General features: G+C 41.4%; 1 protein-coding gene across 7 annotated transcripts in view; it reads right to left on the bottom strand.

Moving 5' to 3' along the window:
• Positions 1 to 12,485, bottom strand: part of APP (amyloid beta precursor protein) — a 265,962-nt gene that overhangs the window by 90,303 nt on the left and 163,174 nt on the right. For 3 of the 7 annotated variants that reach the window (XM_032865489.1, XM_032865490.1, XM_032865493.1), the window contains one exon: positions 10,509 to 10,565. The exons of the other annotated variants lie outside the window; for them this stretch is intronic. In XM_032865489.1, coding sequence (XP_032721380.1) covers positions 10,509 to 10,565 — 57 coding nt within the window. The remainder of the gene's footprint in view (positions 1 to 10,508; positions 10,566 to 12,485) is intronic. 7 annotated transcript variants of the gene reach the window in all.

The raw sequence follows: 12,485 nt of genomic DNA, 5'->3' as shown, positions 1-12,485 counted from the left end.
ATCCGGCTGTTAAGTGTCATAACCATAACACAGCACCCTCTTCAAAAACTGGAATTATTGAAGTTACTACATAAGTAGGAAAGTTCTCCACCCAACTTTTGTGGTTGGCAGATTGTACGTTTTTCTCCAATTCTTATGATTTGCAAACACTGTCTCCTGTTTTATAGAAAGGAGATAAACGCTGAAATCTGAGTCAGTATAATCCCATTAGTCTATGTTAAAATGTAGCTTTGTAATATTAAGAAAAAAAGAATATTAGAGAAATGAGCATGCAAGGTATATTTAATAGGATTAAGAATATTTCAAGTATTAAACCTTCTTTTTATGGATGTGGAAATAAATATAAATACTGTATTACTGATTTATTCCATTTCATCCAATATTTCTTTTTGAGTAAATCCTTGTAAGTGGCGCTTGTTACTGCCTTTCGTTGAAGACTTTGAAGGACACTGTCTCTCTTTTAATCTTTAATTCAAGCATTTTAGCCATTCATACTAAAGCTCCATCTCAATTAGCCTGAGCGAAGTTCTCCTGTATTCCCACCAACCAGCAAACCAGATCACTGTCCAGTCAAGGACAGAAGAAAGATGGTACATCTTGATATCTGAAAATTAATTTAATATTTCATTATCACTACCCTGCAGCTGGTACGGAGGAAAGAGAGAACATTCTAAGGAAGGGTTTGTACAGAGAGCTTGGCTTTTGCTTCTCTAATAACCCCACGCCATGATCACACCAGGAACAGCTGCTGGTTTGTGATAAAGTCCAGGGTAGGCCAGACGCATGATAACGAGGACAGTGGGCAGGAGCAGGAACCTGTGCCCTTTGTCCCTGCCCTTTCAAGGTGCTTCCTTTGGGAAAAGAGTGGCTCAAGGAACAACAGGGTACATTCCAAGGCGTAAAGGAATGGGAAGCTGTCTATCGCAGGTCATTTAAAGCACAGGTCATTTCAACAACAGAGAAAGTAGGAACAAGCTGGCCTTACGGAATTTACTTTGGTTGTGTTTTTTTAAGCTACCATATAGCAACTCATCCTGCCAAGAGACCTCTGAGGCTCCTCAGAAACTGTGATCTCGGCTCACATTTCCAAGTCGGCCAAGTAGTAACAGTCTGTATGGATTAGTCTCTGCTGCACGAGGAGGTGCTTTCCATGTGTCCTCATTCAATATGTGGGTGGGTGGGCAGGAGAGTAAAAATCACCCCATTACATCTATTGTGCATTTAACATAATTCCTCCTATCTCTGACCCACAAATATGTCTGCATTTAGGATTAGGTAAACCATGAATGAGGCTTATAAAGTTAATATTTAGAGCAGAAAGGGGCTAATCCATCGATATGTCTAGGGCACTGGAAAGTATTTGCTTTTGTTAATGAACAACATGAATTGGCAAAAAAATATGCTTCGCTATGATATCTGTCGACCTATTTTCTATCCAATAGCTGTTCCTACTCCGAATGCTGTCTGGCAAATGACCTCCACCCAACGTTTCAGCACAAGGAGGGTTCTGAGGCAGGGGCCTGGCGAAAGATCCCACAGAGCGTGAACCTGAATGACCTTTTATTTTAGCCTTTGGCCCCTGTTCCGATGGGCTCATTTGCAAGCAAGCTCACTGGATATATTCCCCTTTCGCAGAAAACTAGACTAAGTGTTTAGGGTTAAACACCTTTAGCTCTGGGTTTTAACCTCTAGCCGCCACATCGTTAACAGCCTGGCATCATCACACACATGGGTTTTTACCTTTTCAAACGACCTTCATATTGATTTTCTTAGTTTAGTCTCCTAACGGCCTGGTAAAATATGGTAGGATATACCTTTCAATACCGAGAATGGGTGTCTACACGTAATACCAAATAAAGGCAAATGCTACAGAAAAGCAGTTCCAACTCACAGCACGTTACTGGCTCAAGGTGAACATTCTGGTTCCAAAGAGTCAGTGGATTCTAGATGACTAATACTTTCCATAGATGCTTCATTCTTGCTTTTCTGCAACGGGGGAGGTCAGAGGTGTCTGAAAAGCTGAGATGGCAGCTTGGATGTAAACGGTGCCACCTTGAGTGTGTTTGTCCATTCCTTTATTCCTCTGTTTAACAAATACTACCACCCATACCAACTGTGAGGTACACAGGAGAAACCAATGAGCGAAACACAGACAGCTGTTCTTACGGAATTATAGTCTAGTGAGAGAAACAGTTCAAAAAAAAAAACCAGATAAAAATAAGTCACCTTGTTAGAATGTGATTTGTATTATGAAGAAAAAGAAAACCAGAACAGGCCTGGGAAGAATCACGAGTGCGGGGGAGGGGAGCTGGGGGTGGGCAAGGGGCCAGGCTAGGTCGAACTGAGAAGGTATGTTTGGACAAAGAGCTGAAGCCCCACTCCCTGTCAGCCAGGGGGAGAATACAGCAGGGAGACAGAGAAACTAGCAAAAAGGCCCTAAGAGGTGAGTGTGCCTGGAGAATTCTAGGACAAGCAAGGTCAGTGTGGCCAGAGCTGAAGGAGAAAGGGAGAGTGAAGCGTGAGAGGCAGAAAGGAAATGAGGGACAGATCAGATGAGAGCTGTGGGGAGACAATGCAAGTTGTTTTGAGGTGGGGAAAGATATATGACTGGATACTTTCGGACGGTCACAGTCTGCTGAGGGATAAAGCAGAAGAGAGTGAGGGGTTCTCATAGAACTTTCCTCCCCTGCACTCCCAGACACAAGACGAATCACAGATTCGCATCTTTCTCTCATCGCAAAGTGCTATTACATAGCTAACCAGATACTAAGGGAGACATTCTTTTCACACATGCGTGAGGGTTCTTTTCAGTTTTAAGAATTTTGCACCAATGCAGGTCACAACGTTTCCACTTCCCATTGTAATCTCTCTTAGTACCTGTCAGAGCTCTCTCTCTCTCTCTTTTTAAAAAATTTTATTTATTTATTTGACGAAGAGAGAAAGAGAGCACAACTAGGCAGAGAGACAGGCAGAGGGGGGAGGGGGGGAAGCAGGCTCCCTGCTGAGCAGAGAGTCTGATTCAGGGCTCCATCCCAGGACCCTGATATCATGACCTGAGCTGAAGGCAGAGGCTTTAACCCACTGAGCTACCCAGGCGCCCCTCTCTCTCCTTTTTTTTTTTTTTTAGGTGGGTGGAGGAGGTGTGTGTACATATTTGCTTTCAGTTTATTTTATTTTTTTATTTATTTTATTTTTTCTTTTTCTGGGAGGGTGCGGGGGGAGAGAGAGAGAAGTAGAAAATGCCCCATGCAAGGAGTTGGGGGGAGAGGGAGACAAAGAACCCCAAGCAGGCTCCACACCCAGCATAGAGCCCCCCAGTGCAGGGCTTGATCTCACAACCCTGAGATCATGACCTGAGCTGGAAATCAAGAGTCGGATGCTTAACCACCTGAGCCACCAAGGTGCCCTCTTGCTTTGAGTTGCTTTGAGCCCCAGTGCTGTCCCCAGTGTTCCCATAACAAAACATACCCACCATCACTGGGGATGTGATGCCAATGAAACATTTCTCTTCCAGCATTTCCCCTAAGAAAACTACACTTTTTAGGAAAGTTACTTCAAAAGGAAGTAAAAACTGGTATTAACTTTAGACTGCACAAAAATCATTCCCTTTGCCTCTTTGGAGGACCTTTGTAAGAGACACATGATCAATTTCAGCCAATAAATCAAAGTTTATGCCACGTTTTTAGTTCATTTCAGTTCTGACTGTATCATCACTACGCAGTTCTCCATTTCATTCCAGGCAACAACAATGTGGAGTCGAAACACTACAAGGTATCGAGAAAAATGGCCCCTATCATTTTGATATTCGCTTAATTCCTCAACCTCGAGGAGAAATATAATGTTATAGTCAAGAAGGGCTTAGGATACAAAAGGAGTGATAACCTCACCTTCAAAGAGTAATGAGCTGGACTTCCACCAGGCCACGGGGCAGAATGTTTCCCCCAACAGAGGCCTGTGAATGGCACTGAGTCAATATACTAACGCTAGATTCTAACAAGAAAATGTGGTTAGTCTCCTTTCATCAGGAGAAAGGCAATTTATCTCTACAGCGCAGACAAGAGAAGATGAAAGTAAATTAAGACCTGTACCAGTCATTGCTTTATCATTGGCAACGCTATTTTACACAGAGCCCGCAATGGGGCAACTTGAAACGGCTGTGAGCATATTCGAGGTGGCAAAGAGGCTCATTCACAGAGAGGTGAAATATGAACCTATAAATAAAGATTTTAGGTGGAAATTTAATCTGGAAACAAGGCAGAGCTTGCAGATGGCCACCCTGATGTTAACGAAAAGGAAAAAAAAAAAGTCTTTCCATTTCTCTAATTCCAAAATAACTAAAATCCCAACCATGTTTTGAACTCAAATGTGTATCACAACCACCAAGTCCAAGTGAGAGGAGCCACTTGTAACATGAAAATACCGTGTAACCCTTAAATATGGGCCTAGACTCTCTAAAAACAGAAAAGAACAAAGAACAAAGGCCCTTCTCTCCCCGCCGCACCCTCACTTCAGGCTTGTGTTTTGTTTTGTTTTTTAAGATTTCATTTATTTATTTGACAGAGAGAGAGAGAGAGAGCACAAGCAGGCAGAGGGAGAGGGAGAAGCAGGCTCTCTGCTGAGCAGGGAGCCTGATGGGGGGCTCGATCCCAGGACCTTGGAATCAGGACCTGAACTAACGGCCGCCGCTTACCCAACTGAGCCACCCAGGTGGCTCAGTTTTAGAGTCAATGGGATCAGTGTTGGCAGACTGTCAGTGCGTATGTCCTGCGGACATAAGGTAATAAAAATGTGGCTCAACACTCAACAGAGGGGTTCAAAAAGTCAGAATCTGCAACATGATCTACTTTCAAAAAACTGCAGCAGGAAAAGTCAGATAGAGCTGTTAACCTCTGTGGAGGTCTTAAGGATAAAACCAATTTCATCTGGCTCTGGCCTTCCACACCAGTCTCTCCCTACATTTGTATGTTTTACTTTATATTTATTGTTCCTTAATCCTATCACATGCCTGAGTCTCATCCATCAATAAAACTGTGAAGTTATTGGAAGCAGGGAACCTGGTCTGCTTGGCTCGTGTCCCTCAAAATACCCAACTTAGCACCAGTACCTCCTGAGCTCAGAAGTAACAGCTTTATTAAGTCAGAGGTTAACATGATGATCTTCTTTTTGTAAATAATGTTTTTTTGGAGCACAGCCCTGTTTGTCTACCTACTGTCTATAGCTGCTTTCACGCTACGATTCCGAGTTGGGTGTGTACAACAGAGACCATACGCCCTGCAAAACCTAAAATATTGACTCTCTGGTCTTTTAAGGAAAACTTTTGCCAAACCTTTTATTAAACTACTTACACTTCTTTGGAAATAGCTGAAGAACAGAGTACAATTATAATGAGCATTTTTACTGTTCTGAGTAAATGAGCTTTGATTTTTTTTTTTTTTTTAACTGCTGAGCAAATCGATTCCTGTCCATCTTAGGGATTTGTTCCTATGATAGTATGATAGCTTGGAGGAAGAAGCCATTTTTCATCTGCTCATTTCTCGATACCAAAGATGTGGCTTCTTCTGTGTGTCAATCTAATAGATTTTACTGTCACTGAGGTGGTATGTAATTTAATGCACTCCCACATCTTTTTAATGATTTTAATTACCACTAATAATGCCTGGCAGTTTTATAAAAATATCATAATTCTATTAGTATTAGAGAATGTGTTAATGGGAACTAATATTTGCTACTTCGCAATCAGAAGAACAAGTACAGCGTGACTGAGAACAATGGTTCAAATCTGGCCAAAAACTGAATGCCTGAGCGTTAGGACAGGATATGACAACTCTGGGGTGAAGATGGCACATTCCATTCAAAGTCTGCACAGTGAGTTTGCAAACTGTGAGCTTCTCAGGCAGCAGCCTTAGAACTTGGGGATGGTGATTTGGCCTGATTTGATATGTCCTCCTTATTTTTATATTCTGTGGAAGTATGTTAGTCTATTCTATCTCGACCATTTTGATAGGAGTGAAAAACAATCTTTTCCCTTTCTAGATTCTACATGAGGCCTGATCTAGCCTTTGTGGAGACCCTAAAGCCATAAACATGATCCCAAGGTACATCCTAGATGCCAAGAGATCTGCGTGGCAAGGCCACGTGGCATCAGCAAAGATGGCCATTCTCTAGCATATGCTGGGATTCTGTGAAACAGAGGGGGATGGGGTGGTGCATGGGGGAACCATAAACTTCCGACCCAGGGATTTGCTGGGTTATTTTCCCTAATAGCACTCACATTAGAGTAGAAAGACTATAAGACCTCTAACTACCCTACAGTCAGCATAGCAGTATCTACCCTACCTTGTACACACTGAGAGCCAGGGTGGTGGTCTAACAAACTCATTAACATCTGTCAAGAACTGGAGGCTCCTGACATTCAACACATCCACAGGCCCTCAAGTTCATGGAAAGCATTCCTAGTTTTATCTTTGAATCAGATGTGGGCTCACCTAGTCTAGATCAGATGCTCTCAGTGGGGGGTAGGGGGGTGATTTTTACCTCTCCCTGCCCCAGGACACAATTTGGCGAAGTCTGGAGACAGATGAAGTTATTATAGTTGGGGTGTTATTACTGGGGTGGTATTACTGGCATTTTGTGGGTAGAGGCTAGAGATGCTGCTAAACATTGTCCATACACAGGACAGCATCTGCAAGAATAAATTAGCCCCAAACGTCAGTAGTGTCAAGATTGAGAGACCTTGGTTTAGGTATTGTCTGTGTGACAACTTGCTGCAAGAAGAGAGCCGAAGATGGGTCATTTGTCGTTCTCTTTGGCCAGACCCTTTGGTGCAGTCAGCTGACTAAATTCGGCCTGATCCTTTGTGTGACATTAAATGCCATTAAGGAGTCAGTCGGTTTGCCTTCTGAGATGCAACCTGACGGGAAGAACGCTAGGAAAAAAAAAAATCATTCTCTCCTATTTGGAACATAAACTAATCAATAAATATTTATATACTGACCTAAGATTAGTTGTTGTTCACAAACACAAATGGGCAGACACCACATTAATGTCAGAAACAACTCTGGTCTCATTGGATACTTCATCTCCAACAGGAAAAAGATCTTATAAAGGATTCAAATCCACAAGTTTATGAGTAAAATGAAATCTCTTAGCCTCTTATTTCTCTCTTTTTTAATCTGTGGTTTAGATCCTTATCTACAACAACAAAATAAAAAAAAAACCATGTTCCTTAAAATTGCAATAACCAAAGTTGGTTTTTATAACACAGATTTAAAATCTAGAAATATATGATCATAATATGTTTTTACAGGAACATGATTATATTTATACTGTAGACCATTGCATAGTTTCCCCACATATGCAATGTTAACATCAGTTTAACTAAGGAGCTTTTTCTATCTCATTTCATATTTATTATTTGACTAGAAGCAACTCCAACTGAGAAACCCATAAACAACCACTTTGGTGAAGAGAGACCCTCTGATGAAGCCCTAGGCTGGTGAAGGAGGCAAATCAAATGGACTAGTTCACCTTCTTGTTGGGCTCATTTCTCAGACTACATTCTGCTATCTGCATTTGACCTCCAGATGACAGTGAATTCTTTAATTCAAATGTGTAACTCTGCTATAAATAAGATAGCATCGTTGCACAGGCTATAAATAACTAGAAATTACATGCTTTCTCTAGTCTGTTTGTACTAGCACTGCAGAACCCTCCACTTGCCGTGATGAACAGTCTCTGTAGGTAGACAAGAAAATAGAGCTGCCAAAACCACTTCAACCTCCTAGGATGGAAAGGTGTCATGATCCCAAACACACTACAAGTAGTTGGAGAATATTACCGGAAAAGAGAAAATAATGAGAGATTTTCAAGGTCTGTTTGGAAGAGCTGAGGACTGAAGAAATTCATGAAAATAAAAGAAATTTTGTAAAATATATTTCTTAAAGATTTTATTTGTTTATTTGAGAGAGTGAGAGAGAGCACACACATGTGGGGGCAGAGGGAGAGAGCACCCAGTCCCGATGTGGGGCTCTCTCTCACACCATGGAGATCACACCCTGAGCCAAAATCAAGAGTCGGACACTTAATCGACTGAGCCACCCAGGGGCTCTCATGAAAGTAAGTTTATCAAATGATCATTTCTGTTAATTAATAAGAATGGAAAATTCTAATTCTTTTATATGCTAAAATGATATAAAATATTTTTTTATAAAAGGGGGAAAAGATATTTATTGAGTGATGCTATATTCAGTGCATTTAGAAAAAAGTTTTTAATATTCTTCCTCTTTCTGTTATTTTCTGTATTCTTAAAACACACTCTGAACTTTAAATGTAATTTTTCTAACCTAAAAAACAGAATCAAATCCTTGGTTGTATGGAGTGCAGTGTATAGCCGCAAATTCATTTATGTTTCAAAGCTGGTCCTGCCACATTTTGATGGTCTCACAGCCTCATTTTCTCCTATGTATAAAGGACATGAAGGAAATGCCCACAAAGTGCTCCTGAGAAAAATAAATGATCCGTGAAAATGCCTAGTAAATTGCAACCCGCCACAAAGATCAATATATTATTAATCCTACAGTATAAATACCCAGTTTTCTCTGGTCCTCTGTGTCGACTCACTTGTCATAGTTTTGATGGCGTTAGGAAAAAAATGCTTTGTCACGGTCACAGAAAGTACATTGATTGTAGTAGTAAAACCCCTATATCCTTCAAAAGTTATATATAAAGTGAATGGATTTGAATCTTGTGGTGGTCATTAAAAAATTTTTATGGTTGATGATGAAATTATTACATAATTCTCTATTATTTATCTTTTAAAATTTTATTTATCTTCTAAAGATTTTATTTCAAAGATTTTATTTATTTATATGAGAGAGAGAGAGCGTGCACAGGAGCAGGAGCAGGGGAAGAGGGAGAGAGAGAAGCAGACCCCCCACTGTGCAGGGAGGCTGAAGAGGGGCTCATTCCCAGGACCCTGGAATCATGACCTGAGCTGAAAGCAGATGTTTAACTGACTGAGCTACCCAGGTGCCCCTAAGATTTATTTATTTTTTAGGGAGCGGGAGAGAGAGAAAGAGATAATGTGCACATGTGCAGAAGAACAGAGGTTAAGAGAGAAGGAAAGCAGCACACTACTTGCCCAATGGAAGGCTCAATCTTACGACTCATGAGATTATGACCCGAGTGGAAACCAAGGGTTAGATTCTGGGTGCCTGGGTGGCTTAGTCATCAAGAGTCTGCTTTCGGCTCTGGTCATGATCCCAGAGTCCTGGGATCGAGTCCCACATTGGGCCCCCTGCTTGGTGCCAGGAAGCCTGCTTCTCCCTCTCCCACTCGCCCTGCTTGTGTTCCCTTTCTCGCTGTGTCTCTCTGTCAAATAAATTAATAAAATCTAAAAAAAAAGAGAGAGAGAGAGAGTGTCAGATGTTTAACCTGGGTGGTGCCACTTATTTATATTTTTTTAAAAAGATCTATTTGGAGACCAGGTTTTTTTTCAGGATAATATAAATAAATGCTAATTTTCATTACATCTGAACTACTACTGAAATTGTATCTTTTTCCAACAACCATAAGCATCAATAGTGTGTGTGTGTGTGTGTGTGTGTGTGTGTGTGTGTGTGAGATCCCTAGCCTAAAAACGCATAAATCTATTTTTGGATATAATCCATATTTTAAAATAAGTACTAGAATGTTTAACACCACATTTTTTTTTTTTTTTTTTTTGGTGAACTATTTAATAAACAGGCAGGTCTTTCCTATTGTCATGGTTAGCCTCTGCTCACAAAGCTAATATACATGGTAGTACTACTGTAAACAGGATTAACACCACATTTTAAAAGCAAGCTAGACTAATACGCCAAGTGGAATCATCACAAGACACAGACATCCTAAGGTTGGTTAATGCAAGATTTCTTTAGGTGAATCTTCTATAACCATATGATAAAACTCGAAGTCAGGCACTTCTGTCCCAGTAGTGTGCATTCACGGAGAGGAAGAAGAGGTGGTTAGGAAATCTAGATGGGCTCTTTCACTTCCTAAGGCTTCACATGTGCTTTACAACACAGAACTGAAGTCTGTGCATATACATTAGTCCATGAGTTAGTATAATGCATGCATATTATGTATTTTTCTAGGAAACAAGTCACTTATACATCTGTGGCCTCTCAAACTGTGGCATCTTCACAACTTTAGGAAATAAAATAGTGATACCAACTAAAACACAATAATATTATATATACGATACATAACAGAACCACACTGAATTGAAAAAAAAAAAAAAAGATCAGAAATAGAAGTTTAGTCAGTGCTCTTAGCCCGGGATCTGAAGTTGTCTGGCAAAATTGCACATAATTACAAAGCAAAGCAATGGAAATAAACATTTTATTGAAAGACAGGTGTTGGAGACACATAAAACCATGCAAAGAAAGTGATGATCGGGAGTTACAACCCAGCCATGCACTGGACTATGTCCTCCCCACCCCAGCCCCCTCCAGTGAATGACAACATACGTTTAACAGCATCTTGGGGAAGAGGTTCCTGGGTAGTCTTGAGTAAACTTTGGGACACTACGGAGAAAATAAAAGAACGTAACTAAAAACAAAAAATAGAAACACGCGAATGATGGTCGAAACTTACATGATTCCACTGACCAAAGGGAAAAACAAAAAGGAAAACATTGGATGAAAAGCCAAACTAAACAAGTACCCTGAGGTTGGGCCCCAGCACGGAAGCAAAGTAAACATAAACCTAAGAGATCTATTTCCACAGTAATACCTTAGAGTGCTGGGTATTTGGTCTTCAACAGCATTTCCAAGTAACCTGTTGAGGATTTCCTGCTCTCTTTCTCCCTCCTTAGTGCCAAGCATCTCCAGTTCCCAAGGATTCACACGGATCACCCATTCACAGGGCACCTCCAGCTCCCAGCTCGGGCCATGTGTTATATTACTGTCCACTTAGAACTGCCCACACTTCTGACCTTCAGCCTCTCACATTTGCTTTCTTGATAAATTACTCTATAACCTACCTGTCCTTCTGAAACTAAATACAGACTGTCTGGCTGATCATTCCATCTTCGTTGGGAGTGTCTACCTTTGGCAAAGCTCTCAGCAAAAGCCATGCCATCCAGAGCACCTCTAGAGGCTCCGACTGACCTGTGGTGCCCACAGCTCGCCCCAGCCTGAGCCAAATCAGACTGATGATGTGGAGAGCGTGTGCATACGGGCTGGAGTAGGGTTTTGGGCTGGGGGGGGGGGAGTACTTTCTAACTCGAGGCAAATTCCTCCTCACTGCCGATAATTTAAAAAAACCCTCTTTCTTATTGCATGTGCGCGCGCGCGCGCACACACACACACACACACACACACACACACACACTTTATACTCCAAAAAATAAGTCCACCTCAGGGAAATGGAGAAAGAAAGTTGGAAATCTGCCAAGAAATCTCCCTCAGCAGCTAAGCCGGTTAGAATCTCTGTAACAAAAGTCTTTTGTTCAAGAGGCTCCGGGCAACAGAATCCCCCATTGTGTTCCATGTTACCTGACCTAATTAACTTCTTTGTTTGAAACTGAAGAAAGGAGTCTTTTGAGCTACAAGCTACCATCATCCAAAGGCAGCCAGAAAAGAAGCCCTTGGGGTTACCAATTCTTACACCTGTTCTCACACAAGATAGAAATGGAGTCATCCCTCATTCAGGAGACCAATAGGAACTGTTCCATTAGATTCCACTTAGATCTGGGCTTCACAATAGAAGGTCTTAAAGGTGCAGGTCCTTTTGTTGTTTAGTGTAAGCCCATGATCACAGCAGAAAACAATTAATATAATCCCTAGGAATTCCATGCAGGAAATGGTACCTGTCACCCTCACAAGAGCAAGGGAGAAAAGGCAGAAGTCTCTCAAAAGAGAAATGCACACCCACTGAGTTTAATCTTTAATTTCTCAAGTTGAGCAATTATTTCTTGGGTAGTTTAATTCTCTCACTCACGAACAACAGTAAATAAATAAAAATGTGGATTTTCGCACAGAAGGCTGTCAGCAAGAACAGAAGTCCCCTAAGTCTTGGTTCACTACCTCCTAAGTGCCACCTCTGTGGTAAAGTTTCATCTCACATTTGAGTCACTGTCACTGTATGTCTTTATCCCCGGAGTTATGAAGAGCCAGAAGTTTGAAAGAAAAGGCTTGGAAAATTTTATTCCCCAAGTCTCTTGTCATTCAAGGTTTCTAACGTGAAGTGAAGAGTTTTCTTCTGCTTGCAAGAGAAGACACGAAAAACCAATATTGCAACCGGCCCAGCAAGAGCTCTGAGGCCACTGGGGATTTTCTATCCTCCGTCTATCCTCCGGCATTTGAAGTGCATATGCTCGATTCAATCACATTCGCTGCTGACACAATCAAAGTCGCAAGTTACAAAATAACTTAAAGGTACTCATCACAACAACCCGCCTTGCCGATGCAACCAAAGCTGCATCAGCCGGGCTTCCGGTGGTC

This window comes from Lontra canadensis, unplaced genomic scaffold (genome assembly GCF_010015895.1).
Source record: "Lontra canadensis isolate GAN:19392208 unplaced genomic scaffold, GSC_riverotter_1.0 scaffold29, whole genome shotgun sequence".
Classification (NCBI taxonomy): domain Eukaryota; kingdom Metazoa; phylum Chordata; class Mammalia; order Carnivora; family Mustelidae; genus Lontra; species Lontra canadensis.
This window is presented reverse-complemented; position numbering and strand designations above follow the sequence as displayed.